Here is a 26,808-nt window from a genome sequence, read left to right as displayed (position 1 = left end):
TGCCACAACGACATTCCTAAATAACTGTAGAAGAACAGCCGAGTCCTGAGACATAGTTCAGCTATATCTTTGTACGATTGCCACCCACCTGATCCCAGAGTGGAGAATACATAGAGCAACTTTGTACCTTGTCGCCCACTAGCCTCACAACCGCATCGAGGCGTCCCCCGACATCAACCATGCCCAGCAAATCGGCCAAAGCCGCCGAGGAGGCATTGGCCAACCACGTCTCGGGCCAGTCCAACAAGCCGCTCTCGCAGCCGGCACACGCGCTGGAAACAGAACAGGTGGTGGAGGAGCTGCAGGCGAACCCGGAAGATGGTCTCACTCCGGCCGAGGCCAAGAAGCGCCTCGAGGAGTTTGGGCGCAACGAGTTTGGCGAGCAGGAAGGCGTGAAACCCTGGAACATCCTGATCGCCCAGATCGCCAACGCCATGACCCTGGTGCTCATCCTCGCCATGGCGGCGTCGTTTGGCATCGAGTCCATCATCGAGGGCTGCGTCGTGGCGGCCGTCATCCTCCTCAACATCACCGTGGGCTTCCAGCAGGAGCTCAAGGCGGCCAAGACCATGGATTCGCTGCGGTCGCTGAGCTCGCCCACGGCGCAGGCGGTCCGCGACGGCCGCAACATCACGGTGCCGACGGTGGAGATTGTGCCGGGAGACATGGTGGAGCTCAAGACGGGCGACACCATCCCGGCCGACGTGCGCATCATCGAAGCCGTCAACTTTGAGACCAACGAGGCGCTCCTGACTGGCGAGTCGCTGCCGGTCCGCAAGGAAGCGGTCCAGACCTATGACGCAGACACCGGTCCCGGAGATCGGCTCAACGTGGCTTACAGCTCATCGACTGTCACCAAAGGTCGTGCCAGGGGCATCGTTTTCGCGACGGGCATGTACACCGAGATTGGTCAAATCGCCGCCGCCCTGCGTGGCAAAGATTCGAAGCGCCGTCCCGTCAAGCGGAAGGAAGACGGCTCGGCCGGCGTCGGTCGTCACATGCAAGCCTGGTCCCTGACCGTCACTGACGCCATCGGTCGTTTCCTTGGCGTGAACGTCGGAACCCCACTGCAACGCAAGCTGGCAAAGTTGGCCGTGGTGCTTTTCGGTACGGCAATCATCTGCGCCATCATCGTGCTCGGCGCCAACGATTTCGACACCTCGCAGGAGGTCGTCATCTACGCCGTGGCGACGGGCGTGGCCATGCTCCCCGCGTCTCTCGTGGTCGTCCTGACCATCACCATGGCGGCCGGGACCAAACGAATGGTGCAGCGGCACGTCATTGTGCGCAAGCTCAAGTCCCTCGAGGCGCTCGGCGGCGTGACCAACATCTGCTCCGACAAGACGGGCACGCTGACGCAGGGCAACATGATTGTCCGCAAGGCTTGGATCCCCGGGCACGGCACCTACTCGGTCAGCAAGGCGGGCGAGCCCTTCAACCCCACCGTCGGCGACATTGGGCACCGGGCCGAGCAGCCGCGCGACATCAACTTCTGCGGCGACGACGCCGAGGGCACCGTGATCCCCAACGAGCAGGCCAAGCAGCGGGTCCTGGACACGCCGCTCCTGCGAGACTACCTCAACCTCGCCTCGCTGGCCAACCTGGCCACGGTGCACCAGACCAAGGAGGGCGAGTGGCACGCGCGCGGCGACCCGACCGAGATCGCCATCCAGGTCTTTGCCACGCGCTTCGACTGGAACCGCCTCAGCCTCTCGGGGGAGGGCAAGCGCTGGAACCAGGTTGCCGAGTTCCCCTTCGACTCGGACGTCAAGAAGATGTCGGTCATCTTTGAGGACACCGAGACGGGCGAGACGAGCCTCTTCACCAAGGGGGCCACGGAGCGCGTCATTCCCTCGTGCCGCAAGATCCAGATGGGCGACGAAATCATCCCCTTTACCGACGAGCACGAGCGGGACATCACTGCGAACCTCGAGGTCCTGGCCAAGCTCGGCCTGCGAGTCTTGTCTCTGGCCAGCAAGCGCAACATTGGCAAGGTCGACAACCACGACAACCTCGACCGCAAGGACTTTGAGCACGAACTCGTCTTCCAGGGCCTCATTGGCATCTACGACCCGCCCCGCCCAGAGTCGGCTCCTTCGGTCAAGAAGTTCCACCAGGCTGGTGTGAGCGTGCACATGTTGACGGGCGATCACCCCGAGACTGCAAGGGCCATTGCTCTCGAGGTTAGTTTTTTTTGTTGTTGTCTTTGTTTATCCCAACTCATATCACACTAGCTACTAACAAGCTACCCCCAAAAAATAGGTCGGTATTCTTCCCAGCCGCATGGGCGAAATCTCAGCCGACGTGGCCAAGACCATGGTCATGGCAGCGAGCGACTTTGACAAGCTCAGCGACGACGACATCGACCGGCTGCCGCGGCTGCCCCTGGTGGTCGCGCGCTGCGCCCCGCAGACAAAGGTGCGCATGATCGAGGCGCTGCACCGCCGCAACCGCTTCGTGGCCATGACGGGCGACGGCGTCAACGACTCGCCGTCCCTCAAGCGCGCAGACGTCGGCATCGCCATGGGCGAGAGCGGCTCGGACGTCGCCAAGGAGGCCTCCGACATCATCCTCACCGACGACAACTTTGCCAGCATCCTCAACGCCGTCGAGGAGGGCCGCCGCATGTTTGACAACATCCAAAAGTTCGTCCTGCACGTCCTGGCCTGCAACATCGCGCAGGCCTGCACCCTGCTGATCGGCCTGGCCTTCAAGGACGAGAGCGGCCTGTCCGTGTTTCCCCTTGCGCCCGTCGAGGTCATGTGGATCATCATGATCACGTCTGGACTGCCCGACATGGCTCTGGGGTTCGAGATTGCCGCACCGGATGTTATGGACCGGCCGCCACACGACGTAAGTCTTTTTTTTTTTTTGTTTTTCTTTCGGGATACCACGTCACTCAAACGACAATATAACTAACCTTGATATCAACCCCCACAAAACAGATGAAAGCAGGCATCTTCACCTGGGAGCTCGTGGCAGACATGTTTGCCTACGGCCTGTGGACGGCCGCGCTGTGCCTGGCCGCCTTCCTGCTCGTCATGTTCGGCTTTGGCGACGGCAACCTCGGCTCCAACTGCAACAACAGCTACTCCGCCGCCTGCGACACCGTCTACCGCGCCCGCGCCACCACCTTTGCCGCCCTGACGTGGTTCGCGCTCTTCCTCGCCTGGGAGATGCTGCACATGCGCCGGTCCTTCTTCCGCATGCAGCCCAAGTCCACAAAGTACCTTACGCAGTGGTTCTGGGACGTGTGGCGCAACAAGCTCCTCTTTTTCAGCATCGTGGCCGGTTTCGTCACCATCTTCCCGCTGCTTTATATCCCCGTCATTAACACGGTCGTCTTCAAGCACGCCGGCATCTCGTGGGAGTGGGGCATCGTCTTCGTGGCCTCGCTGCTGTTTTTCATCGGCTGCGAGGCCTGGAAGTGGGCCAAGCGCGTGTGGATCCGCCGCCGCGCCAGCAAGAACCAGCCCTACGGCGCCGGCAACAAGTACGACCTCGAGAGCAGGGTCTTTGGCGCCTACTTTGACCTCAGCGGCGTCGCCCTGACCAGCGACTCGGAGAGCCGGACGCTGGCCGACGGGACCTCGACGGGGGAGAAGGCTTACGGCAAGCAAAAGGAGGAGGTTTGATTTTTGCTGTTCTTTTTTCTGGAAGAGTAAGAAGTTGTGGTCCGTGGAAGAGCGGGCTGGCTACTTTTTCGCATTATGATGGCCAAGATGTGATACCTTTTTTGCGTTTTTGTCAACGGTGTTGGTTGGGAAAATTGTTTCCATAAAGATGACAAGAATCTGGGTGACAGGCAACTGGACATGAAATACCCTTTTCTATAGCCCGGAGAGTTTGGACTCGGCTGGATATCCATCTAGGTGGCTTACCAGCGGCTCGTTTCCTGAATTTACATGTTTGCAAAAGTTACTTGTCGGGCGACTGTAAGGGATGATGCAAAGTACGGAGAGAAATGTCTGCCCGACCAGCCCCATTTAGTTTTCAGCTTCCCGCACCTTGTGCAAACCAAGTCTGGGAAGACCCTTTCTTTGATAGCTGAACTGTATCCCGGTCCATCGGATCGGGATTTTTCCCCCGCACTCCCTTCAGGGGGTGATCCTTGAGGACGGCAAACTCTCAATCACCACCATGCTCATTTTGCGGTTGGTCCCCTCCCACATTCAACCGTTTGGAACTAGATATATCATCCTGGTGTTTTTCGACCAGTTCGTGATGTTCTATTCCGACAACATATACCCAAACCAGTCGACCTCTCAAGAATTGCTCGTAATACCTGCCCAAGTCGTCATCCAAGAATGTCGCTCCAGAAGGATCATTGTAACCCGGGTGAAGGCTTGACCGGGCGGATTTTTGCTCTTTTGACCTCTTTACAATCTCTCAAGATTTCCCAATAAAAGAAATATGGATTCGTGCTGGTTGCACGTACCTTTGGTGGTTGCAATAGCGGGGATCAATTGATTTGTATTCCCTATATATGGGGAGAGAAGGGGCGCCGGGGACCTTCTTCCTTGTACCTCCTTCTTTCCTTTGGCGTTGGCGATAACTGCTCTCGGGTACCCAATTGTCCCAAGGCCGTTGGTCTCCCCTACAACAGGCAAAGGCGAAGTAGGGACCAAGCATGGTGAAACGTGATAAATTGGCGGGCGGCTGTTGGGCGCGGGATTAAATATACTAATGGATTAAGACAAGTTGTTATTGTCTCAAGTTAATTTTGCGTTTAACCTTATGATTATGAAGCGAGTGCAAGGCTGGACAGACAAGTACTTGTGTAGCACTTTGCGAGCAACACCTAGTTTTCATGAAGAGTTAGCTATTACGCATTATGCTCAATAGTATACATGTACCCCTTGCAGTAATCCAAACCTGAATAACTTGGGATAGCATCAATACAAGTGTGCAGGTACTGTTGTTTTGAGCAAAAGTTGGCTGGAAATTAGTCGACTTGGCTAGACAATTCTCCTGAGAGCTAAACACTTGTGTATTCTTCGGTAGCAAATTCATGCATCAAGTTTAATTTTGGACAATGAGCTGGGCTGTTAACAAGTACAAAATGACGGTATCAAGGCGTCCAAATACGTAAACGGTATGGCTTGAGTGGGAGGATGGACATCCAAATCTTGTTCTTATGACCTCTCAATAGCACTGACGTGAAAATAGGCCTGCCAGAAAGATAAGCCAGCTTACAGCCTGATTTATTCAGCTGCCTTCGCACCTGCCTTCCCAAAGTTCCTTCTTTTCCATAGGCAAGCTATCCAAATTCCAAAGAGACCTAGCCCGTCCATTTGCTAGACCAAGAAATATCCAGGGCAAGTTTTGGCCGATGACCTAACAAGCAGCTTGTGAAGTGATGTAGATTTGTAGATTATGGCCCGTTGTGTACAAATCGTGCGGGCCAACCAAAAGCCCCATATCTTCAATCGAGTTCTGGTAGCCTAGACTCGACCAGAAGCCATGGCTAATCCGTTATTGCTCGTAATTTGTCCGTGGATTTCTGGATTTCCCAACTTGGCGCGCCACGTTTCAACAACACAGGCGGCTTTCCGAGTCAGCAGCCGTCTCGATTTCTCTCAAGCTATCTACTTGTCAACGTGTCTAATGAAACATTTTGTCGAATACACGGCATCGTCGTGTCGGTATTGCAAAGCGCTGCCATTCCACCAGATTCCCGCCGAGCTTGCGCAGCCACGCTTTCAAAAGTCGTTGATCCCATGACGGGCTCCAAGAATACACCATTTAGTTGCGCGATGAACACCTATCCAAACATATAAGACTTGCATCTTTCTCCGCCCCTCCTATTTCAGTCTTTACTTCTGTTGGAATAGCAAATTATTATCGCACGTGGGCCAAGGTCATTGGTTGGGTAACTACACGCGCGATGCAGTTGCTTTGTAGATGGGGCATTTGTGGATTGGCGCACCGCTTTGATCTGTGTTTCGGAACCTGATGCGTATAGCCTCTTTTTATATTTAGGAGACAGATTAAATACAACCAAGTGTAGCAGTCCCCACTACTTATTTACCAAGCCCAAAGTCTTATTATAAACGTAGCCGAGGTTTATGAATACTTGCAAATATTCAAGATGAAAATCCCCACTTCTGGTAGTATAGATCTGGTTTTACGCATCCTCAAACAAAACGTGTTCGGCGATCTTGCAAAAACATACTAATTATAGAATGTGTAAAACTAATTCTTATTTTACAACGTTTCAATAACGTTTTGCCGGCTGATTAACCAACCTACTTCCAACTTCATAATCCCAAGTACATTTTTATAAATTTAACTGCCGGTTAAAAACCAATGGAATCCCCTCTTTGGCATTTTATCCCTGGCTTGTAATGCTTAACCATATTTTACATTCGCTGTGCGTATACCTCACTCCTTTCTAAAAACTTTTTTTATTTGCCCCTTCATCGTCAACATGCGTTCTTCCACACTTCTTATTGTTCCTTTTTACTTCCTAGCCGGCCTGGTTGCCGCCTCGGCCGACAAGGCCCACGACATAGAGCTCGACTTCGAGGGGCCTCCGTCGGGATGGGTTTGTTGCGACGCCGGCGCAGAGGACGCTGACGGAGCTTGCAAGGCCAAGGGTCTAAACGCCTTTTGTGTAAGTTGCCTTTTGTTTTATTTGCTTGGGCTGGGGCAAAAAGATAAACAAAAAAAAAGAAGGCTAATCCTTTCGTTCTCTTGTTCCAGTGCGGTCCTTTCAAGGCAGACAAGAAGCGGCCCGGCAAGGGCAACAGTGGATGCGACCCGTTTTTCGCAACTGTCCCCACGGGACGTGATGTTAAATTCCTCAACGGGTTTTGCACCGCCGGTGGTGATTTGCCTGGACATGTTGGATGTGCTTAAATCACGACGGATGGATCTTCGTGCGGAGATGTTCCAATAACAGTGTCTCGCGTTTGGCATGGGATGCCTACCCTGGTAGATGAGTGGATGCACGAGCGATCCGGGCGCTTGTAAAGCATTCATAGATGCACGGAACCTTTAGTCTGGTTTTTTCTTTTTTTTTGTTTTTTTTTTAGGGATCGATTACACCTTTACTTCTATGCTTGGAGGACGGAACTCGGCCAATTGTTTAATATAATTTAGCATCAAGATCAGACTTGACTTTTGAACCAGCCTTTGTGTAAAGCAAGTCGTGGTTATCTATTGGTGTCTGGGCCAATTTTTCAACATTCTAGAGGCTGCGTCGTATCGGTTGTGGCAAGACTCAAGAAATAAAACGCCACAAAGGGGGAGTATAAGCTAAAGACAGGAGTGTTCAGGTCTGGATGTGTCCGTAACAGGGGTAGTAGAATTGGCCGTAGAATGTAAACTGCAAACCTTCAAAAAAGGATCCTTTTCACAGGCTTTTGAAATATGTCCAAAACATACATTTCGCTCATGTTCATATTCCTTATGACCAGAGTATTGCACTAGGCAGCTTCTGCGGCTGCTCGTTTGGTATGTCCTGATATTAAACTGTAACTACTCAGAAGTTCCCATTGCCGCATCATCAGTGACCCTTCTTGTGTAGAAAGAAAACTAAATTAAGAAAATACCAAAGCCATTAAACCCAGCAGATCATGCACATAAAATTCAGCCGCAGCCGCCCTGCTTGTTCGTTGCACTTTTGCTTAAATCCTTGCTCTTTAATTAGTCGTTCGAATCCAGGTTCTTCCCAGACGCAGACACGGCCCATCTGCTCTGCCAAGCGAACCTCTCGAGGCTCTGCAGCGGCGTGACGTCCCTGGAGTTAATCACGGCGTTCCGACAGGCCTCGACCAAGGTCTCATCGAGGGCCAGCTCCTCTGGGTCCTTTTCTGTCGATAATTTTTCCTCTTCAGGGGACGGGCCTTCTTCTCCTGGTTCGACACTTCCCCCTTCGACCTTGATGCTGGGTTCGTCCTTAGTGCCGGCGGCTTGTTTCAAGGCCAGCCCCTCGGGTATCGTTGGTGTCGTTTGCGAGTTTGGAATTGACGTCGGGCTACATTTCCTGTCGTCCACGCCCCTGTGAAATGCCAACTCGTCATCCAAAAGGTTACCGCCGCCACTGCCGTGGCGCCTCTGCCCAGCCCGTTGCTTCGCCCGCTTCTGTCTCCTCTGCTGCCTGCGACGATCCCCGCCATCAATGTCAAGCCCGTCCTCGTCGATGCCGGCGGCGCGCTCCTCTTCGCGCGTCGGCACGATGCTGCCCGTCACGAGACATCTTGCGAGCAGATGCGCCGCTGCAAAGCGCGCAGTCTTGCGGCATCGGGCCGCAATACCCGCGCCCTCGCTGGACGTTGTTGCTGGGGCGATCAATGTCTGCTGCGCCTGTTTGAGACATGGCCGGAGACGCCGCTGGAGATTGCTCGGTGCAGGTTGCTTGAAGACCTCGGTCTCGCTTTCAGAGTAGTCGGACAGCGGGTCGAATTTGGAGATGATGCACGTCAGCTCCGACAAGTCCATGTTGGTGTTTAGGAGACCGCGTGCCACCAACGGGGATTCCGGTGTGGTTTCTGTCAATCAACAACGGGAAGCTTCTGCTCATGTGTGGGTGAGTAACCTTGATGGTTGATGTGGGATTGTGTGTCGGTGACTTTCATGGGGAAGATATAGAATTGAAGGTGAGGTCCAAAGTCAAAACGTTGGACACGTGCATGGGCTCGAATGCAAATGCAAACATACCTTGGCTATGAAATTTGCGAGGTTGGGCTCCCACAGAAAACATGATTTGTTTTTACTATGTAGTGGCGTACAAAAGTGAAGCTAGTGCTGCAGCATTGCCCTGTAAATGAACACAAAAGCATAATCGAAGAGGGCCACATGATCTGTCAGATGCAGTCCCTCACCCATTGTGCTTTTTGGTTCCACCCAGTAACGCGATGCCGTCGAACCCTAGGGCTAGGAAATAAGTTTTTCACACTTTATCGTGCCCTGTGCATTTGATATGTACATTTGGCACTAGATCTAGTCTAGTTCGATAAAGAGGCTGGTCATGTAAGATGACCATATATTTGCTAAGAAGAGACGGAGATTGTTGCCCAGAGATGAGGGAAGTAGTTGCAACCTATCAGATGGCGTATAATGTTTATTGACTTGATGCTTTGTGTGCTGAATGGATCAAACATGCTTCTTTCCAGCATGTATTTGGGGTCAACTTTGTCACATAGTGGAAGCTTGAATACAAATATCCCAGGATTCCCAGCAACATGTCCAGCCCAAGTAGTAGGTTGGAAAGTAACATTAAACTAGCCAGAGGGCAACACAGGGCCCATCCTCAAATAGCCAAACCATAACTCCAAAAAGTGCCTAGCCAAAGAAAAGCCATCAGACCTAAATCCAAACCTAACATCCATCGCAAGATCCACCAACCCCTCAAGAAGGATATCTGATGGGCCTGCACGAGAACCTCTGGGCAGGCACAAGCACCGCAATGACCCCAACCCTCCTGATTCTTTTCTTGTGCTCGGGCGTCTGGGCAACAGCCTCGCCTGTGACAAGGCAGGTGGCCAACTCGTCGTCGGCGAAGCGTGCACGTCTCTCTGGGCTCCCCTTGGCTCTTGCGGTAGCTCTCGCTGTTATCCTGCCACTGCTACTGCCGTCGCCACCGCTGTCGGTCAAGGTGAGCTGCTTCAGGCAGGATTGAGGGGGCATGGGATCGCCATCCGTGATGAGGAGTCGCTTGGTGCCACTGGTGAGCTTTTTGATATCGAGCTCGAGGGCACTGGCGTCTTGGGGCAGGTATAACGGACGAGAGCGATGCGGAAAGGGTTAAGAGGGCAGGTGCGGTTGTTGCGCGGGAGGAACTCCTTTTATACCTCGCCTGTCCACGGGAGGCTGGAGGTAGGGCCAAGGGCATGCCGCTTAAAGCACCTGTCTACCTCGAGCAAAGCTCACACATTGGCAGAAAAGAGCGTGTCAGAACGCAATAACTTTTGTGTGAGAGGCGAGAGGGCGCAGTGTTGGCAGGCACGCCTTCTCTGCTGTGGAAGCAGTTTGCACTTTCCGACCGCATTATCTTGCAGGCACATCTATCTAGGAAGGTACGAACGTTACCTACCTGCCTGCCAACCTAGGTGCCTACCTTGGTACGCACCGTATGCATTGTACCTAATTGCAGAGCCAGGGATCTTGGATGGCTGATGCCTTTTGGGAAAGGGTGGGGAAGAGTATTACGGGAAAGACAACGACGGGGAGACCACGGAACAGACAGATGAACACTCCAACCTCATCCAACAATAACACCACCAAGTCCAGCTTAATTTTCAGGGACATCCACAGCGCATGTTAATAATTGCCATACCTGCTCAACTCTGCCCCAGACATCGGCTTGGTTTCTGCTTCGAAGGCTGCAGCTTCTGAACGCCACAGTCAGCTAACCCGTCTAGATGTTTACAAATACACCGACCGACTTCCCCTGGAAACCCCACCGAGACAGATTGCCGTGGCTTCAAACGCTTCTCAAATGTTCAAAGAAAATACAGCTCTTGTTTACATATTTGTACATGTATATATATAGACATCGCTATGAACACAGCAAACGTACATTGCACCAAGATTCCTGACAGGCAACTAGGTTATGCACGGCCCTCATGCCTTGTGTCTTGGACGGCATGAAAAAGCAAAACGCCTTTTTTTGCAGCTTCTTACCGCACGGCTTCAGTAAACATGGGGCTAACTGGGCGGCTTCTCCTGGGGACGTCCCGGCTCAAAAAGATGTGGGTGGTCCTGGGCGAGGCCCAGCAACGGCCATTGAAGTATTCGCGGAGGGACCGTCATACCCAGCAAATGCCAGTCCGGGTAGAGGCGTTGTGTGCTCATAAAGTCCCCGGGCAGAATAAAAGAGTCGGGAAGGCCCACCAGGCGCGCGCCCTCGCGAGCATGGAGGTACCTGATGCACGGTACGACGCCTCCTTGGCCGTCGTCGGGCCCCGCTGTCAGGTAGCAGCACATCGTCTCAAGGGATCTTTCCCCGAGGCGGTTCGCCAAGCTTCTCTGATGAGATATGCGGTCCCTGGTCTTTATACCCTTGATTTCTACGCCTTCTGGCGATATCCTCTGCCAGAAGCCGACACGATGTTGATGGTGCTTGGCCGGACCCGGTGGACGCTCGAGAGGATTCCGATGTTGCAGCTTGAGTCGACGAGCATAAATTCGACTCCCTATGGGCCTGACCTCATCCTCATTCAGGCACAGTACGCCGTCAACCATTTGAGGCACCATACCGTTGGGCCAATACCTATCCTTGTTGAGTCTTAGATATTCCTCATACGATAGCAAAAAGTCCTTGAGTTCCAAGGTCTGGTCGGGATCACGTTCGGCGGGACGAGGCGAAAAAGGGCCGGGGATCAGATCCTTGCGGACGGCGAGAACAATAATATGCTCCCTGCGCTGGGGCAGACCAAATGAGCCTGCAGAGTACAATTCCGAACCGGTCCAATAACCGGCCTCGTCGAGCATTTTGCAAAAATCTGTGATGGTGTAGGCGCCTGTTTTGATGCCATGTTTCATCCTTTTGAACTCCAGCATGATGACCTCGTTGCGTTGGTGGTGGATAAGACGGAGCAAGGATTCTACAAGTATCCGGATGTTCTCGTCCGTCATTCGAAGCTTTTTGCCACAAGTAGCTAATACGAGCCATCGAGATAAGGTTACATCTTATCAGCGAGTGAAAGGAGAGACGATCAAGGTACTTAGGTGGAGACATGGGTGACTATGACGGGTTAACCGCGACTGACTTACGGAGGCCGACAGAAAGTACGTTTGCTCTGGGAATCTCTTTCAAGTGATGTTTCACCACTTCGGAAAAATCGCGTTTGTCTACAAAGTTTTGCTCCATCGTGTGATTTTTCTCATATATGCTGGCGGCCAACTCGCTATTGTCGTTGGCGTAGACGCATTTCAGACCCAGTTCCGAAAGGGCCATGGTGGCACTGCCGATGCCGCAGAACAGATCGGCAAAGGTGCCAGACAGGGCTGGAGTCGAGGGAGATGCAGCTTGCTTCTCGACTTGGGCCGTGCTCGCCGATGACGAATGCCCAAAATTAAGTCGTTGGTGGAAAGGGAATGCATTTTGTCTTGTTTGACCGCTGCCAATGACCAGGTTGAAGAGAGGGCGCCAACAACTGATGTTGTTGGCGCTGGAAACCGATAGAGCCCCAGTACGCACTAGCACACGCCTTGCCGTTGCCGTTGAAGAGCTGTACCTAGATTTGGACAGCCTGCTGACGTGAAGTCGCCATGGTATGGGCGTGGATGATCGTACCATGATGGACACCTAGGTAGGTACCTAGGTAGGTACCTAGGTACCTTAGTCCAGTACCTGTGTATCAGAGACTGGGCACGGAGCCCGCCTTATACATGATCTTGCGTTGTCGCAGTTTTGCTGCTGCGCCGCGGCGGCTACACGAAGCGACAGGCGAAATATAGAAGTTACCTTGAGTTCCTCCGAGATAGGTAAGGTAGGTTACCTATCTAGGGGCCTTTGGGTAATGGAGGTGGTAATAGCGAAACCTAATATGTGGAAAGTGAACCTAAGGTGCCCAACATAGGGGAGGTTCGAAGCCGTCGGGTTCAAGCAAGACGCGTTCTGTTTGTTCAGTTATTTGGCGTTGGTCAAAATTTTCACGTGAGGATGGATACCTACAAGACCCCGGAAAAGAGCTATCACGTGACGGAACCAAAAATCAAGCTTTTCCTTACGAAGTACTCGTGGAGCTTGTGAGCCCACATCAGTAAGGAACGTCTTTTCGTGGGTATAACATCTAATTATCTTCACACAGGGGTGAGGTTACAGTCGACAAATGACCAGGCTTGGAAAAAACGAACTCTTTTTCGAGGTAATTACGGAAGCGCCCTGTGAGAAGTTAGTTCTTCAGCTACAACCTTAGGTAACCTTTCCCGCAACAAGGACCGTATTTATACCCAAGTTTGCACTGTTCCGTTTTCAGCTGGAAGCCTGCAGGCACTCCGGATCGCTGCGCCACCCCCAAGTCCAGCTGCCACTGAAAAAAAAAAAAAAAAAAAAAAAAAAAAAGAAGTCCGGCGGCAAGGCGGCTATGACATTGACTTTGATTGTCAAGGTCGGATCGGATGAACTGTTCGTACAAGCACTCGGTAGTATTACCAGCTTGCCAGGTACCTGGAGTAAAGCAAGGAGGCCCTTGCCGTTTTCTATTCGTTTCGCATGGTAATCTGGCCAGCCTTGCCCACCTGTCTTTGTGTTAATTTGCTTGCTTACTTGGGTAGGTTCGTAGTTCGTCGAGATCGACAGAATCCGCGACGCCAAGGATCGTAAATTACTCCACAGGCACCAAAAGTGATGATAAAAATTCCGTCTGCTGCCAGCCCATGCCACAATGTATAACATGGCGATACTTGGCTCACAAAACGTGGCAAGGCCATATAAACCTGAATCTAGACAATTGATCCTTCATGATTATTTCTTACCCGTAACCTGTACCCGGGGCACATCACCACTGTAAAAAAGCACCTTGCCTTGTTCAGGTAGGTTCGGGTACACAGCCTCTGCTTGCTTACAGATGTGGAGCAGGACAGCCCTGCCTGCAGGCCGTCATCTCGACCGCCGAGATGCTATTGGTCCAGGCGTGACGAGAGACAGGCACCAAGGACCCCGGTCGCTGCTATTTGAGTCGACATGGATCTGATACTTGCATTTTGTAATGGGGGGGGGTCCTTATTTCTCACCCGTGGAGACTTTTGCACTGTTCGGATTGGACATGATGCGTCTTATTTCGACGAGATAGGAATGGCTCCGAATGCAGGGGCTGAAGTGAAAAAGAGTATGATATCTCACTGCAACACGCTGTGCCCGGGAAGCCTTCTTCCCCCATTTCTTGGAAATCTTTCCCAGCTCCTTCTACTTTTCGTTGCACCGCATCACTCTGCCGATTGCATCCGCCATACTCAAACCCTGCCTTTTTGTTTGGGTTCATCTGCAAGAAGAAAACAGTCACACAAGTCTCAGGCAGAATCCGTTATCCCGCCATCATCGCTTCAACGCGCAATAAAAAGCGGGATCGACCGAAGCTTGTAACGGAGAAAGAGGGGCGTTGCGTCGTTACAACCCTCCCGATTCAGTTTCCGCCACCATGACCGACTACTTCGACAACTGGTACTTTGCGACCAACAAGACCAGCAACACATGCCCAACGATCCCCTTCAAATGCGTCGGCCCAAACGCATGCGCCCGTGATCCCAACACGGGCCGCAGCTACTGCTGCGACGCCGGACCCACCGCCGTGTGCTGGACCGGCTCGACGCCGTGCCAGGGCGACGGCTCGACCATGGCCTGCGGCTCGGGCACCAGCAGCTGGTGCTGCCTCGCCAACGGCAGGGAGAAGTGCACCGAGACGAGGAACCAGATCAACATTTGCTGGAGCACGGCACACGACACGCTGCGCAACATCAGCGTCGCCTCCCTCGAGGCCGTGCAGTCGTCTCTGGCCTCCAAGAACCCCGACGCCAGCTCCCTGATGTTTACGCCGACGGATATCATCGCCGCCACCAGGACCCCGACCGCAACGCCCTCGACGTCAGTAACGACGACCAGCTCCGGAGCTTCCTCGGCGACTTCCAGCACGAGCACTTCCCCAGCCGCCACGGGCGCAGCAGGGGCCGCAGAAGGCGCGGGGTCGGGCAATTCCAACACGGACTCGTCCTCCTCGTCCTCCTCGTCTCTCGGGCCGGGCGCCATAGCAGGTGTCGTCGTGGGGCTCGTCGCGGCCCTGGCCATTATCGGGTTGGTCGGGTTCCTCATCTGGAGGCGCATCAAGAGGAAAGAAGCCGACAACATGGCGGCCGCCAACGCGCAGTCGCCGGGGACGAGCGAGCTGTCTGCCCAGAACGGCTCGCCATTTTCCCCGCGCAGCAACGCATCTGAGCTGCCGATTGGATACTCGCACGCAGACAAGACTCACTACGCCGCCGACAGCAATCGCGAATATTACAATTACAAGGTCCCCGCCACCTCACCGTCTGAGATGCCCACGCCGTACACTGACGCCACGCCTGCCGAGATGCCGACGTCGTACAACACGATGAGCGAGCTGCCTGCACAGCACTATCATAGCGGCGGGGATCATGAACAAACCCCTTTTAATCAGAACACGAGGCGTTAGCGGCACCTTGGGATCATTGTGTGTGGTATTTGTTTTTATCAGCCTTGGAGGGGGAAAAAGTTGCGATACCTATTTTGTATTAATTCTTGAATAATACTATCATTCTAAGCATCAATTGGCCTTCGCGATATACGCTGTTGTGCATACATTCGCTGGCGCGACAAAAGCGCTAAAAACCGGGATTGAGCCTTTGCTACCAGCTTAGCAGATGCCAATAATGGTGCCTTAACTCAAATCCATATACTGACCAAATCACAACCATCTCCTCTTTCTCGATAAAAATCCCAATGGCCCCCGACTCTGAGCGGCATGGTCAGGGACCATCCGCGGCATGCTGCTGTGGCGCTTTGAAAAGCTTATTGTTGACGGCAAGAGCAAAAACCATTTGACCACGCACGTGAAGGTAGACGTCGCATGTGATCCTACGCCCAAGAACTCAACTTGCTGTGCTCTTGGGTGTGAAGGAATTCCTCGTGACGACAGTTGGGTTTGCCCTAATCAGTGGCGTCTCTAGTGCAAATCCAACTCGGGCTTGTAATGAGAAAATCGATTCGTAAAACGCTTGCCACTTTGGCTGCCGAAGAATGTGATTAATTCGCATCGGTGCACCTGTTGGGCATAGACCAGTAGTTACGCTGAGGAGGTAGAGGAATAAGAGCTTGTTGCGCCAGGGTAGATACTGGTGTAAAGATGCAACCAATAATCTGCAGTCGAGCGCTACGTCTTCTCTCGTCCCGAATCATAGTGATGGCCATTGGTACCCGCGTCGCTATCGCCGTCAAGCTCAACAACCTCGTTGATCTCCATGTATCTCGTGACTTGGACAGTGTTATCTCCCGAAGACGCGGCACTGGAACCGCCGCCACCAACAGGTTGCATATTTAGCTCCACCAGGTCGTCATCTTCCGAGTTGTCAACGAATGGATATGGATTCCCTGGCGGTGTTTGCTGCGACTGCAGTGCTTGGCGCAAGTGCGGCGGTTCGGGGCTGAGTACTATGTCAGGTGTGTCTTCATCGATGGAAAATCGAGACCGCTTCATGCTGCCGGCGCTGCGGGCAACGTGGGAGCCAGTCCGGCAACCGCTCCCCTGGTCGCTGAGCTTCTTCCCGCAACAGTCCCAGAAGAAGCCCTGCGGGAAGCGCCGGCGCATCTCGTCCGTGTCGATCGGGCCGTCGTTTTCTTCGTCAAAGTCTTCCAGGTCCTCCCAGAAGCCGTCGTAGTCTGGTTCTACGTCACCTGCTCGTCACAATTTTCCATACGTCAGCGAGCGGCTATAAGTGCGAAACGGGATGATGGATTAAAGACTCGACCCACCTTCGTGGTAGACACATGCGCCGTCCCTATCCTGGCTGCGGAGGAAAGTCTCGCTACAACGCTCGCATTCAAACTCGTCTTCATCCTGATCTTGCTCATCGTAAACCGTGGGCGACTTGCGCTTCTTCCTTTGTGACTCCGAAGCTGACTGTTCGTAGCGTGCGCTTTCGGGTGGTGGTTGCAAAAGTTCGGAAAACTCGACGGCGCGCTTCAGGATGGACGGGTCGTTGCACAGAGCCAGCAGGACTGTATATGCCGTCCTCTCCGGGAGGGCCTTGATGCGATCCATGGCTTTTGCTTGGGACTCGCGGTCGAGTTTGGTGTGTATGTGTCGATCCCAAGTCACTGGGGTTCTCGCATGCGGTGGATAACAGCTCTGGCAGGGCAGCTCGGCTTTCCGCAACACACGTAGCGGTACGTCGAGACTATGGCGCGGCTTGCGGGATTGGTAAAGTGCAAAGATATCTACCCAGATAGATTATGCTGTGTCTGCAGCCCGACTTGTGGTTCTGAGAGTTGAAGTGTAAGTGTGTGTGTGGAATATATTCGAGTCCAGTCAGTCAGTGATGCAACTGCTTGCTCTAATTCTAAAGTCGAAATGCTCCGTAGTTCGCCTAGGCATGCCCGGGGATGCCTTCCCAGGGGTTGAGCTCACGAGGGAGCGGGCGGGACGGCTTTAGCTTCCCGGTTGATCGTGACTGGTTCGACATGGAGCTTGTGCGGATTGCGATCAGAAGTGGTCCAAGCTTGATTGAGTCAAGAAGGGTTCAATGCACAGACCAAGTCGAAAGCCGACCAGGCTATACCTTGTTGCAAGCTACGGAGTAGCGTGGGAAGAAGTACCTTGGCTTGCTTTTAGGTCCCAGAAAGTCGTAAAGGTGGGCCATTTTCTTCCATCACAACCCCACAACCGCAGAGTTGACTCGGGGAAAAGTGACAGCCTGACAGACTGACCATGATCTCGGGTCTCGAAGATATTAAGGGACATTTATGTGCCTGTACCTTGTCCAAGTTTTGGACAGCCATGCGAACGCCAGTGGTCCTTGATCGCGAATAACGAATGGGTTACTTTAAACTTATAACTAACTATCTTTTGACTTTTTTTCCTTCCTAGACATGCATCGATCGACTACCACATTCGTCGACCCGTGTTCCAAGCAGCCACCCGGATACAAACCACATCATAATTTTATTTTGTTTGCCCCTTGCTTTCTCTCTTTTTCTTCTTCCTTTTCGTGTCACATTCATGGTGTGACAAGCGTCACACTCGTTATGCAGGCAGTCCACAGGGCGTGCAGGGCAATTGTTTTCGACATGGTTCTTCCTGCCTCTTTAACTCTCCGATGATTGGCGGCAAGGCACTTCAAACGGCAGCCATCATGATTGATGCTGCCGCCAGGCGGGGCAGGTACCAGCCAGCCTGACCGCCAACATTGATCGGGGCTGTTGTTGCTTACTGGAGACGCATCCTTCCCGTCCACTCACAGCTGTCAAGTGATTCAGCTCCCCGGTAATTGTCGTTTGTATTCTCTTTGGTGTCCAAGTATTTGACCTACCGGTAATGTATCAGACTGGTATCGATCACATTTAGCTATCCAGTCAAGCCCTGTCTGTTTGCTCACCCGTTGAAGAGCCGCAGGGACCGTTGTGCCTACTTTGGGTTGCAATACAAGCCTCTTTGCAATACTATATACGGGGACAGACTCCCATTTCGATCAATTTCAATTCCGACCGGTCAAATATTCCGATAATAAACTGGACCACGTCACCTGCGATTACACCACTAGTTCTAGGCAGCGTTACCACTTCTCACCTATAGGAAGCTCCTCTTTTCCGAAAGACGGACCAGGCAGCCCCGATTTGACCAAGGTACTCTACCTACCTCACTCAGCTGGGTAGGTAGTTTTATATGGGATCGCCATTCCCTGCACAACAGCGCTCAGCCACCGCAGCTGCCTGTCAATCAACTCGTCACCTAGGACTGACCTCAAATTCTTTCAACCGGTAGCAACTTTGCCAGACAGGACTTGCCCGGATTTTGGTTGAGATCGCATTCGAGACATTTGATTATACATGATATATTCATCAGAAAATCGTCCAGCAGCTCTTCTTGATATTTCTGGTCTTCACGCTATTCTCTCAATATCATCCGCTGCCTCATTGGCGTACCTTCTGTTCTTGACCAGGCAAGTCAGCCAGCCGCTGTCTCCGCCATGAGTGACGCCGTCGCAACCCTCATTGGCCTTCAGGCTGCTACCGGCGGTACAACCATTCAGGACATACTTAATCGGACTGCGCCGGGGCTCAGCTTCATACCGTCTTTTCTTCGAAGATGGCTTCAGATCGACATTAGCGCCATAATAGGGTTGCTCTCGCTAATCGGTGCCATGTCGAGCGGCTTCCACTTCCTGAACCACATCGGCCTCAAGCTATACTGGACTTTGACTCGATTCTGCACCGCCTCCGTTGCCGTCGCCGCCAGCGATCGTCTCAATCGCGAGGTCCTCAGCTGGATCTCATCCACAGTCCTTATGCGTCAAGGCACCCGCGTCCTGGCCGCCCGCAGCGAGATGGTGGACGATGAGCGCTACTACTACCAGCGCCCAAAGACAATTCGCGACGACTGCGCCAACGAGACGCGCCGGCCCGTTGAGTATATGCCCACCTTTGGCACCACGTGGTTCTGGCATCGCAAACGCCTGTTCATAGTTCGCTGCGTTAGAACCCACAACCACCGTGGCGGCGCTTTCAGCCGCGATAGTCCAGAAGAGTTCTTCGACGCGCCAACTGGTGAAGAGCCCCTTGTCGTCATGTGTTTTGGCCGTTCCGTAGCCCCCATCAAGCAGTTCCTCAATGACTGCCGGGACTGGGGCGAGGCGCAGCGTGCACGCTACGTGACCGTCCGTACCTGCAAGAAGAGCTATAATGGGGCACATTGGGATTCGACGATCCTGCGCCCGACGCGACCAATTCAGACGGTGCATTTTGACGAACAAGTAAAGAAGGATCTGATCGCCGACATCATCAACTATCTCGATCCGCACACGCGGGACTTTTACCATCAGCGAGGCATCCCCTACCGCCGCGGCTACCTACTGCACGGCCCACCCGGCACCGGCAAGACTTCGCTCAGCCTGGCGCTCGCAAGCATGTTCAAGCTAGAGCTGTACCTCCTACATGTGCCTAGCCTCGCCAACGACGGCGAGCTAGAGTCCATGTTTGACGAGCTGCCGCCAAGATGCATCATTCTTCTTGAGGACATTGATGCCGTAGGGATACCCCGACGGAATGAGCTCGCGGCGCGAATGACTGGCCTTGACGACAAGGACGATGATGAAGACGACGAGGACGAGGAAAACGGCTCTGGGAGGGGCAGAAGCACTCTCTCGGGCTTGCTAAACGTTCTCGACGGTGTTGCCAGCCAGGAGGGCCGCATCGTCTTTATGACGTCCAATTTGGCCGACAAGCTCGACCCGGCGCTTGTCCGCCCCGGGCGCATCGATCGAAAAATATTCCTTGGTAACATCAACCAAGAGTCAGCGAGGCTAATGTTCCTCCGCATGTATGCTGAGTCTGATGATTCACAATTCGCTGACCTTGGACCCGCTGCGGAAATGGAAATGTCAGAACTGTCCGGACAGACCACTCCTGCAATCATCAGTCCTGGACCACCAACAAGCCTTGATGAGAAGGTAAACACAGTTGAACTCGAGAAGGTTGCCGCGGAATTTGCTTCGCACATACCCGACGATGCGGTGACCCCGGCTCTTATCCAGGGATTCCTGCTTTCACATCGCTCAGACCCGCTCGCAGCACGGGATGGCATCCAGGACTTTATCAAAGACGAGATGTTGAAATTGGAAGAAGCCCGTGAGAAGGCACTGCGAGCACGTGAAACTAAAGCACGCAAGCGCAAGTCTAAGGCGCTCGCACAGCTGGGTGCTCTGGCAACCCTGACGGCAAAGACTCGGGCTGCTGTGAGCACCGATAGCGAAGAGCCGGTGGGGAATGCAACGGTTGAGGCGCTGGCGAAAACTGCAACTAGTGGTGCTGCGGGCGGATTGGGTAGCCCATCTGATTCTAAGGCCGCCCCCGGAGCGACAGAGGGAGCTGAGGCCATCAAGAATGACGGAAGCCATACAAATCACACGGAAGGTGCAGGTAAAGATACTCCCAGTGGCAAACAGAGCAAAGCCGGTGAGGACGGGAGTATAGGAAATGGCACAACTGAGGTCGGAGTTTGATCAATCATCGGAGACATAGACGACTGCAGGTAGCGGTCGTCATGTGGATGTTGACAGGTCTGTTCAAGCCGGGGGCGACGTCGAAAGGCCAGAAGGTCGCTCATAGTACCATTGAGAGGGCATTTTGCAAATGCAGGCCGATGTTAGCCCAGCGGTCTCACCGGTTATCAGTCTGCGAGCAAGTCTTCTGCTAGCAGGACTGGAATAACTCTGAGCGTGATTTGATGAGACATAATATATTGCGGTTTGTAAACTCATGGCCTGCTTGTCTCATTGTCGATTTGTTAAGCTATTCTCATTTTACCCTCTCGGATCACTGGCATTTTGTGCTGACAATGATATATCGATCGAGCATGCATCGTTACTATATATACAAGGTGCGTGACGGATATATGTAAGATGTGTGTTATGCGGCATGCGTCACATCCGCGGGTATTATGGCGTGACAAGAAGGATGAGGGGAAGTAGTATCCAACATACCTGCGGGACCCCGCCCTGAATCAGACCCAAACCCGAAATAGCATGTTCTTATAGTCTGACTGCTCGCGTCTGTCTCGTCCATACTTTTACGTTCATCCTGTGAGCAACAGCATCTTGAACCACGAATCTTAGCATAGTCGCCTGCCACGCCCTATTTTTCTAAACCAAGCATCACCCCACAAGCAATGGCAGAACCACAACAGCCAACAAAGGCCGAGCCATGGTGGGCGGCGCTTCCGGCACCCAGGGCACGCTGCCCAACCCTCCCGGCAGACGAGGTACTGAAGCTGCTGGAGGAAAATACAGGCACTGCCTCAGGGGCTAGCGACGTGCTGCTCGTCGACGTGCGTCGCGACGACTGGACGGGCGGCACCGTGGCAGGCTCAGTCAACCTGCCGGCGCAGAGCCTGTATGCGACACGCGGGGCCATCTATGATCTTTGCAGGAGGGCTGGGGTCAAGAGGGTCGTGTTTTACTGCGGTGAGATTCAATACTGTTTACATTACTCTGCCATAACTGCTGGGCAACCTAGTGGTCTTTCTAACACGGCGATCGCCTACTTAGGATCCTGCTCAGACGGAGGCAGGGGATGGAAGTGTGCAAACTGGTTCCAGGACTACGTCGACGAAAAGGGCGACACTGAGATCCAGGGGATGCTGTTGGAAGGAGGCATCAAGGGGTGGGTGAAGCGGTTCGGGGGCAAGGGTGTACAAGGCTTTGATGCAAACTGTTGGATGTAGGGTTGGGAGGAAAGCTGCACGCCACAAGGCTTCGGTTGAAATCTGACGTTGTCTCATGGGTATCGTTTCTTTTTCTCTGCCCGTTGGCTTCTTAGTTGGAGAAGCATAAATGAGGCCGCACAAGCCACGCCACGCCACATAGCGAGTCCCGCATACCAAACAAGGCCCCTTGGTCCCTAGGTGTGTCACGACCCGACCGTCTCTAGGTTGCGGTTGGGATGAGAACTGGCCGGCTAATTATAGACACCATAATCAACATAGCTGGCCATATCAGCTCCCTGGTTCAAGAGCATCTGGACCACATGCGCGTTGCTCTGCGCTCGATCCCCTTCCGGTGCTTTCTCATTTTGGCCTTGTTGGACCCTGGCGTAGATCAAGTTTAGTCCTTCCTCACAATGACTGGTCCGTTTTCTTTTATCGGCCACCACCGCCACCGCCATGCCTGTCGTCGCCGCCTATCCGCTCCATTGCTTCCAACATGACGACCGAGTTTCCACGAATGACCTGCACACAGTCAAACAGCAGTCAGTACATGGATGTAAACAAGACCAGAGGAGTGAACAGAGTCTGAGATTAATAATACTGACCACAGTGCCGATTTTGACCTTCTCTCCGCCGTCCTTCTCCTCAAAGGCATCCTCGAGCACAATGTTCAGGAACACGTCGTAGCCGCGCACGACACCGACGACCTTGCGCGAGCCGTTGAGCTGGACAAAGACCTTCTTGTCCAGGTACTGCGTGTGGGTAATATGCCGGTCAGTATACTAGTGCCGCTGTGGAGGGATCTGCTAGCCTTCTGGGAAAGCTTCAAACTCGGAGGCGCGCACCTTCTTCAGCTCGGGTTGAGGAGGACCCATTGTGTAATCGGCGGAAGTGTATTCGTGCGGTTTGCAGAAGGGTTTAGGGTGGTTTCAATTTGTCTGCAATCGACAGCCCAAATAGTTGTAGGGGCTGAGACACGGTCGCGGTTGTTGTTGGTACTTTTGCAGCAAGAGGCCGTTCACCCTGCATCCATCGCGAAATGGAAGCTCCTGCGCTACGAACTGACCGACCAGCAGCGGGCGCGGGGGGACTGCTTGTAGCACGTGACGCAACGATAAGCCAAAGATAAAGAAATTCGCAGGGAAGCTCCGCAGTGACGCGACTGGAGTTCAACCTTCGCGTTGAATCCCTGTCAATCACTGTCGCATGGAATCAACCTCCAACAGCGGAACAGCCCTGAAGTTTGCCATAACTGCCCGTAATTCAACGAAAAAATCAACTGAGACGACCTCGCTGCTTGTTTGGAACACAAATCCTCATGTCAAATCTTTTCAGCTCAAAACGAAAACCCCGTGCCGTGCGCACGTTCGGCGGCGATGACGACGATGACGATGCGCCCAAAACGGTCGAAAGTTCAACAAGCGAACCAGTGAAGGAAGGTTAGTAATTGGGCCCCTCTCCAGGACACTCTTATGCTTAGCTTTTTTTCTGGGCCATTGTGCTGATCAGCGGCATTTTATCATCATGTTCAGCACGCTGACGACATGCCTTGAGCTCGCTTTTAGCAAATACATCCACAGCACCACTCAAGTTCGGCAAGCGCCCATTCAAGCAATCTGCCCTCAGGAGGAGCATCAACGTTCACGAGGCCCCAGAAGGCGACGATAGCAACATCGCACCACCACCCCCGCCAGACTCCAAGCCAAAACCTACAAGTGCGGCCGCCGACGACGACGACGGGCCGGTGGTCGTTCGCCCCGCCCTCAGCCGTGCCGGCTCGACAAAGACCAAGAAAAAGCGCCTCTCCAGTCGGCTCTCCTTTGGCGGCGATGCAGCCGAGGCAGATGACGGGGACGCAGCATTAGACACGGCATTTGGCACCCCGAAAAAGACCAGCCTATCAGCTAGAGCATTTGAGAATAGCGCTTTGCGAAGTCGCCTCCCCATAGGTGGAAGCGGCAGCAGGCCGTCCCTTGGTGGTGACGACGATGGGCCGCGCTATAGCAAGGAGTTCCTGGACGAGCTGGCAAACAGCACGCCCAATACACCGCGAAACATCTCTTCGCTGCGGATTCACGATGGAGACGGACCGCTCGCCTACGACGAGGCGATGGAACTCGACATGGCGGAACTGGATGGAGCCGTTATAGTCAGCGAGCCGGGCCAAGTGACCAGGCACAAGCCAGAAAGCACACCGTCCATTCTGACCGAGACGCAGATCCGGGAGCGGAAGGAACGCCGTGCCCGCCTGGCCGCCGAACAGGAGTTCATGCCGCTGGAGGGATCAGACGAAGAGGAAGCTGAGTACATCAGCCTCGGATCCAGGAGGAAAAAGGAAAAGGAGTCGAGGCTAGTGAGGGAGGATGAGGATCTCGGGGAGGGCTTTGATGAGTACGTCGAGGACGGTGGGCTGTCTCTAGGCCGTAGGGCTGAGCGTGAGGCGGCCAAGAAGAGGAGAGCCGAGATGGCGGAGCTCATAAACCTTGCTGAGGATGATGGCGCCGACGGGTTAGCCGGCGATCTGAATGACGATGACGACTCGGAGGCCGAGCGGCGGGCTGCCTACGAGGAGGCGCAGACCAGGGCGGGAATGGACGGGTTGAACCAGCAGCAAAAACACTCTACGCGAGTTGGCACGGCAGGAGAAGTCTTTGAGATACCACGAATGAAGCCACTCCCCGACCTGGCCGGCTGTCTGGCGCAGATACAATCTGTGCTTCTGGGGATGCAGGGCGACGTAGCAGCCAAGAAGGCGCAGGTTGCGCGACTCGAAATGGAAAAGGAGGAGATTGTCACGAGGGAGGCAGAAGTTCAAGCTATTCTTGACAAAGCGGGCAAGGACTACCAGGCAAAAACAGGAGTGTCCTCGGCAGAGATCATTCAAGGGAGTGCAGTCAACTCACCGCTGAGACCAGTACCGCCGGCGGAGCGGGGGCTCGAGAGCTTCGGTACGCCGACTAGCAATAGGATAGATATAGACATGGACGACGGCGCGACGGGTCAAGTTTGAACTGTCGTATATTGTACTTGAGATACTGTAATACGCAACAAAAACAAAAGAACCCTTGGATTATGGCTACTGCCATGCTTTAACTCACGTTGACTGAAACTGAGAAACCCACCGGGACGCCTGATAATGACGGTGCACTGCTGTTTGCACAAGTGGTATGTTACAAGCTACCCCAAACTAGACACGATGAATCGACCGACGATAACCTTTCTCGAGGTTCGTCAATGCCTCCTCCTCCCTCCTTTTTCAATTCCGTGTTTCCTTCCGGTCCCACAAATACCCAAAAAACAGACGATAATTGCCACGGACAGTATCTATTTGCTAGACTTGCTCACGCCAGCACCAATGACACCAGGCAGCTTCTCCTCTCCGACGCTGAAGAGCATGCCCACCGACAGGCTGACCAGTCCGACCAGGGCAACAGTCGATCCGGCGATGAGCCAGAACTGTGTGCTGACGTCCTGCTTGGCGCACGTGTTGCCGGCCCAGAAGGTGCGGCTCTGGACGCCCTTGTCGTCGTTGATGGTGGGGGCGCACACGCAATGGAAGCACACCAGCGCCTTGTTGTCGGCAGACGTCTCGGGCTTGTTGTCGTCGGCGCTGAAGCGGTTGTGGCAGGCGCCGTGGCCGGAGCAGCTGTCGGTTGCGTTCATGCAGGCCGAGGCCGAGGAGAAGCAGGTGGGGATCTTGCGAAGCGCGGCGGTGGACGCCGACGACGACGAGGACACGGGCTGCTTCTTGTGTCCAGTAGCCTTGGCCGAGTGCTCGTTCGCGCGGGGGTCGGTTATGACGGCCTCGGAGGCCTGGCGGCGGTTCAGGGTGTTGGTCGCGCTCGTCCACTCCTTGACGCCCGCGGTGCGGCTGCTCTCGGGCACGAGGAGAATCATGACGTCCATGTGCTTCTTGGTGGTGGCTGCCAGGAGGGTGTCCAAGTTCGAGGTCAGGGAGGAAAGGAATTCCGGGTTCTACAGATATCATTAGCAAAAAACGTTCAAATGAAGACCTGATCGAGGTAGTTAGTCGTCATAGGGCGACTCACCTTGGCAACATCGTGCTTGGCCACCAACGCCCGACCAGACCAGCACTTGTCGTTCTCCGGCGTCGCCAAGTCGGCAAGTTCGTCACAGCTTGACAGCAAACCAGAAAAGTCCCTTTGCAGAAGCTCCGCAGTCGCGTCGGCGGACGGCATGTCGGCCACGGTGAAGGCCAAAGCCTGCTTTCTGGCCTTGAGCCCCTGCCTCAGTGCCTTGCCGTTGTCCTCTGTGATACCCTCCAGCATCAAGACCATTGACGGATTCCTGTCCTCATCCTTGCTACGGGAAAACAAAGCCCTCGGCTCGCGGCCATACTGGTTCAGGTAGGCGAGCGCGCGGTCCGTCTCAATCTCGTCGGGCAGATCAGCCGACAGGCTGCTGTGGTCATCGCCGGTCGACACGCGCTGGAGGAGGATGTGGCGGACGAGCTGGGGTGGGAGGCGCGGGCGAGCGGAGCTGGCATCGTGGTTGGCTGAGAGGATGAAGGCTTCAGCATCGGTTTCGAAGCGGTTGCCGCTGCTTGCCAACGCCAGGCCTGCTAGCGACAGCGAGGCGAATGTTTTTGTGCACCACTTCATCGTGTGCGCAACGGGCGGTTGTCTTTGAGCTGCGCAGAGTCAAGTCGATACAGGTCGGAGGCGATGAAGATTAATGTAATCAGCCTCAAAAGTTCAAAGGCTGTGTTTCGGCGATTCGGGATTGATAACAATACATGTAGCAATGGCAAGCACAAATGATTCGGAGGAGCTGCAAGGCCATGCAGTACAGTACAATACAGTGCTTAAGAGCTCCTCCGCAGACGTTGGAGCCGCCGTCTTGACGTCGTATGGTGTACGAGCACAGACCAAGGCAACCCGGCTCAGGCAAGCAGCCAGGCAGGACA

At 53.9% G+C, this 26,808-nt stretch overlaps 13 protein-coding genes across 13 annotated transcripts; 7 read left to right on the top strand and 6 right to left on the bottom strand.

Moving 5' to 3' along the window:
- Positions 1-179: 179 nt before the first annotated feature.
- Positions 180-4,276, top strand: MGG_10730 (potassium/sodium efflux P-type ATPase; the record flags this gene model as incomplete). Its single annotated transcript, XM_003713253.1, has 3 exons — positions 180-2,183; positions 2,263-2,853; positions 2,946-4,276. 3 exons carry the CDS (start codon positions 180-182, stop codon positions 3,633-3,635), a joined length of 3,285 nt encoding a protein of 1,094 aa, XP_003713301.1. The 3' UTR covers positions 3,636-4,276.
- Positions 4,129-4,632, bottom strand: MGG_15498 (uncharacterized protein; the record flags this gene model as incomplete). Its single annotated transcript, XM_003713252.1, has 2 exons — positions 4,129-4,375; positions 4,439-4,632. 2 exons carry the CDS (start codon positions 4,630-4,632, stop codon positions 4,129-4,131), a joined length of 441 nt encoding a protein of 146 aa, XP_003713300.1.
- Positions 4,633-6,430: 1,798 nt separating this feature from the next.
- Positions 6,431-6,861, top strand: MGG_10732 (uncharacterized protein; the record flags this gene model as incomplete). The annotated part of the gene is made up of 2 exons (XM_003713251.1): positions 6,431-6,616; positions 6,706-6,861. The coding sequence occupies 2 exons, from the start codon at positions 6,431-6,433 to the stop codon at positions 6,859-6,861; spliced, it is 342 nt and encodes a 113-aa protein (XP_003713299.1).
- A 789-nt stretch (positions 6,862-7,650) lies between these two features.
- On the bottom strand, positions 7,651-8,445 carry MGG_10733 (uncharacterized protein; the record flags this gene model as incomplete). The annotated part of the gene is made up of 1 exon (XM_003713250.1): positions 7,651-8,445. One exon carries the CDS (start codon positions 8,443-8,445, stop codon positions 7,651-7,653), a length of 795 nt encoding a protein of 264 aa, XP_003713298.1.
- Positions 8,446-9,188: 743 nt separating this feature from the next.
- Positions 9,189-9,726, top strand: MGG_15497 (uncharacterized protein; the record flags this gene model as incomplete). Its single annotated transcript, XM_003713249.1, has 2 exons — positions 9,189-9,204; positions 9,293-9,726. The coding sequence occupies 2 exons, from the start codon at positions 9,189-9,191 to the stop codon at positions 9,724-9,726; spliced, it is 450 nt and encodes a 149-aa protein (XP_003713297.1).
- Positions 9,727-10,104: 378 nt separating this feature from the next.
- Positions 10,105-12,520, bottom strand: MGG_10735 (uncharacterized protein). Its single transcript, XM_003713248.1, has 2 exons — positions 11,722-12,520; positions 10,105-11,606 (listed from the first exon to the last, which is right to left on the bottom strand). The coding sequence occupies exons 1-2, from the start codon at positions 12,245-12,247 to the stop codon at positions 10,654-10,656; spliced, it is 1,479 nt and encodes a 492-aa protein (XP_003713296.1). The 5' UTR covers positions 12,248-12,520; the 3' UTR covers positions 10,105-10,653.
- Positions 12,521-13,814: 1,294 nt separating this feature from the next.
- On the top strand, positions 13,815-15,234 carry MGG_10736 (uncharacterized protein). Its single transcript, XM_003713247.1, has one exon. It carries the CDS (start codon positions 14,091-14,093, stop codon positions 15,117-15,119), a length of 1,029 nt encoding a protein of 342 aa, XP_003713295.1. The 5' UTR covers positions 13,815-14,090; the 3' UTR covers positions 15,120-15,234.
- Positions 15,108-17,233, bottom strand: MGG_10737 (uncharacterized protein). Its single transcript, XM_003713246.1, has 2 exons — positions 16,436-17,233; positions 15,108-16,357 (listed from the first exon to the last, which is right to left on the bottom strand). The coding sequence occupies exons 1-2, from the start codon at positions 16,722-16,724 to the stop codon at positions 15,837-15,839; spliced, it is 810 nt and encodes a 269-aa protein (XP_003713294.1). The 5' UTR covers positions 16,725-17,233; the 3' UTR covers positions 15,108-15,836.
- A 669-nt stretch (positions 17,234-17,902) lies between these two features.
- On the top strand, positions 17,903-21,221 carry MGG_15496 (uncharacterized protein). Its single transcript, XM_003713245.1, has one exon. The coding sequence runs from the start codon at positions 18,649-18,651 to the stop codon at positions 20,677-20,679; it is 2,031 nt and encodes a 676-aa protein (XP_003713293.1). The 5' UTR covers positions 17,903-18,648; the 3' UTR covers positions 20,680-21,221.
- Positions 21,185-22,218, top strand: MGG_15495 (uncharacterized protein). The gene is made up of 2 exons (XM_003713244.1): positions 21,185-21,639; positions 21,724-22,218. The coding sequence occupies exons 1-2, from the start codon at positions 21,345-21,347 to the stop codon at positions 21,897-21,899; spliced, it is 471 nt and encodes a 156-aa protein (XP_003713292.1). The 5' UTR covers positions 21,185-21,344; the 3' UTR covers positions 21,900-22,218.
- On the bottom strand, positions 21,573-22,917 carry MGG_10740 (sm snRNP core protein Smg1). The gene is made up of 3 exons (XM_003713243.1): positions 22,727-22,917; positions 22,487-22,633; positions 21,573-22,403 (listed from the first exon to the last, which is right to left on the bottom strand). The coding sequence occupies exons 1-3, from the start codon at positions 22,754-22,756 to the stop codon at positions 22,314-22,316; spliced, it is 267 nt and encodes an 88-aa protein (XP_003713291.1). The 5' UTR covers positions 22,757-22,917; the 3' UTR covers positions 21,573-22,313.
- A 131-nt stretch (positions 22,918-23,048) lies between these two features.
- Positions 23,049-25,009, top strand: MGG_10741 (uncharacterized protein). Its single transcript, XM_003713242.1, has 2 exons — positions 23,049-23,320; positions 23,447-25,009. Exons 1-2 carry the CDS (start codon positions 23,200-23,202, stop codon positions 24,889-24,891), a joined length of 1,566 nt encoding a protein of 521 aa, XP_003713290.1. The 5' UTR covers positions 23,049-23,199; the 3' UTR covers positions 24,892-25,009.
- Positions 24,882-26,693, bottom strand: MGG_10742 (uncharacterized protein). The gene is made up of 2 exons (XM_003713241.1): positions 25,931-26,693; positions 24,882-25,856 (listed from the first exon to the last, which is right to left on the bottom strand). Exons 1-2 carry the CDS (start codon positions 26,501-26,503, stop codon positions 25,206-25,208), a joined length of 1,224 nt encoding a protein of 407 aa, XP_003713289.1. The 5' UTR covers positions 26,504-26,693; the 3' UTR covers positions 24,882-25,205.
- Positions 26,694-26,808: the final 115 nt, after the last annotated feature.

This window comes from Pyricularia oryzae, chromosome 2 (genome assembly GCF_000002495.2).
Source record: "Pyricularia oryzae 70-15 chromosome 2, whole genome shotgun sequence".
Taxonomy (NCBI): Eukaryota; Fungi; Ascomycota; class Sordariomycetes; order Magnaporthales; family Pyriculariaceae; genus Pyricularia; species Pyricularia oryzae.
The sequence above is the reverse complement of the archived record's forward strand: the minus strand, read 5'-3'. Positions and strand labels throughout refer to the sequence as shown.

Bases quoted from the DNA above. Each gene is read 5' to 3' on its own strand.
- MGG_10736 (XM_003713247.1), top strand. From the start codon at position 14,091: ATGACCGACTACTTCGACAACTGGTACTTTGCGACCAACAAGACCAGC.
- MGG_15496 (XM_003713245.1), top strand. From the start codon at position 18,649: ATGAGTGACGCCGTCGCAACCCTCATTGGCCTTCAGGCTGCTACCGGC.
- MGG_10742 (XM_003713241.1), bottom strand. From the start codon at position 26,503: ATGAAGTGGTGCACAAAAACATTCGCCTCGCTGTCGCTAGCAGGCCTG. The intron at 25,857-25,930 runs GTGAGTCGCCCT...TGATATCTGTAG, and splicing joins CCAAGCACGATGTTGCCAAG to AACCCGGAATTCCTTTCCTC.
- MGG_10737 (XM_003713246.1), bottom strand. From the start codon at position 16,724: ATGGATCGCATCAAGGCCCTCCCGGAGAGGACGGCATATACAGTCCTG. The intron at 16,358-16,435 runs GTGGGTCGAGTC...TGTGACGAGCAG, and splicing joins CGCATGTGTCTACCACGAAG to GTGACGTAGAACCAGACTAC.
- MGG_10740 (XM_003713243.1), bottom strand. From the start codon at position 22,756: ATGGGTCCTCCTCAACCCGAGCTGAAGAAG. The intron at 22,634-22,726 runs GTGCGCGCCTCC...ACCCACACGCAG, and splicing joins CTCAACCCGAGCTGAAGAAG to TACCTGGACAAGAAGGTCTT. The intron at 22,404-22,486 runs GTCAGTATTATT...GACTGTGTGCAG, and splicing joins AGGTCAAAATCGGCACTGTG to GTCATTCGTGGAAACTCGGT.
- MGG_10735 (XM_003713248.1), bottom strand. From the start codon at position 12,247: ATGGTACGATCATCCACGCCCATACCATGGCGACTTCACGTCAGCAGG. The intron at 11,607-11,721 runs GTAAGTCAGTCG...GGCTCGTATTAG, and splicing joins CGTACTTTCTGTCGGCCTCC to CTACTTGTGGCAAAAAGCTT.
- MGG_15495 (XM_003713244.1), top strand. From the start codon at position 21,345: ATGGCAGAACCACAACAGCCAACAAAGGCCGAGCCATGGTGGGCGGCG. The intron at 21,640-21,723 runs GTGAGATTCAAT...TCGCCTACTTAG, and splicing joins GAGGGTCGTGTTTTACTGCG to GATCCTGCTCAGACGGAGGC.
- MGG_10741 (XM_003713242.1), top strand. From the start codon at position 23,200: ATGTCAAATCTTTTCAGCTCAAAACGAAAACCCCGTGCCGTGCGCACG. The intron at 23,321-23,446 runs GTTAGTAATTGG...GCTCGCTTTTAG, and splicing joins AAGCGAACCAGTGAAGGAAG to CAAATACATCCACAGCACCA.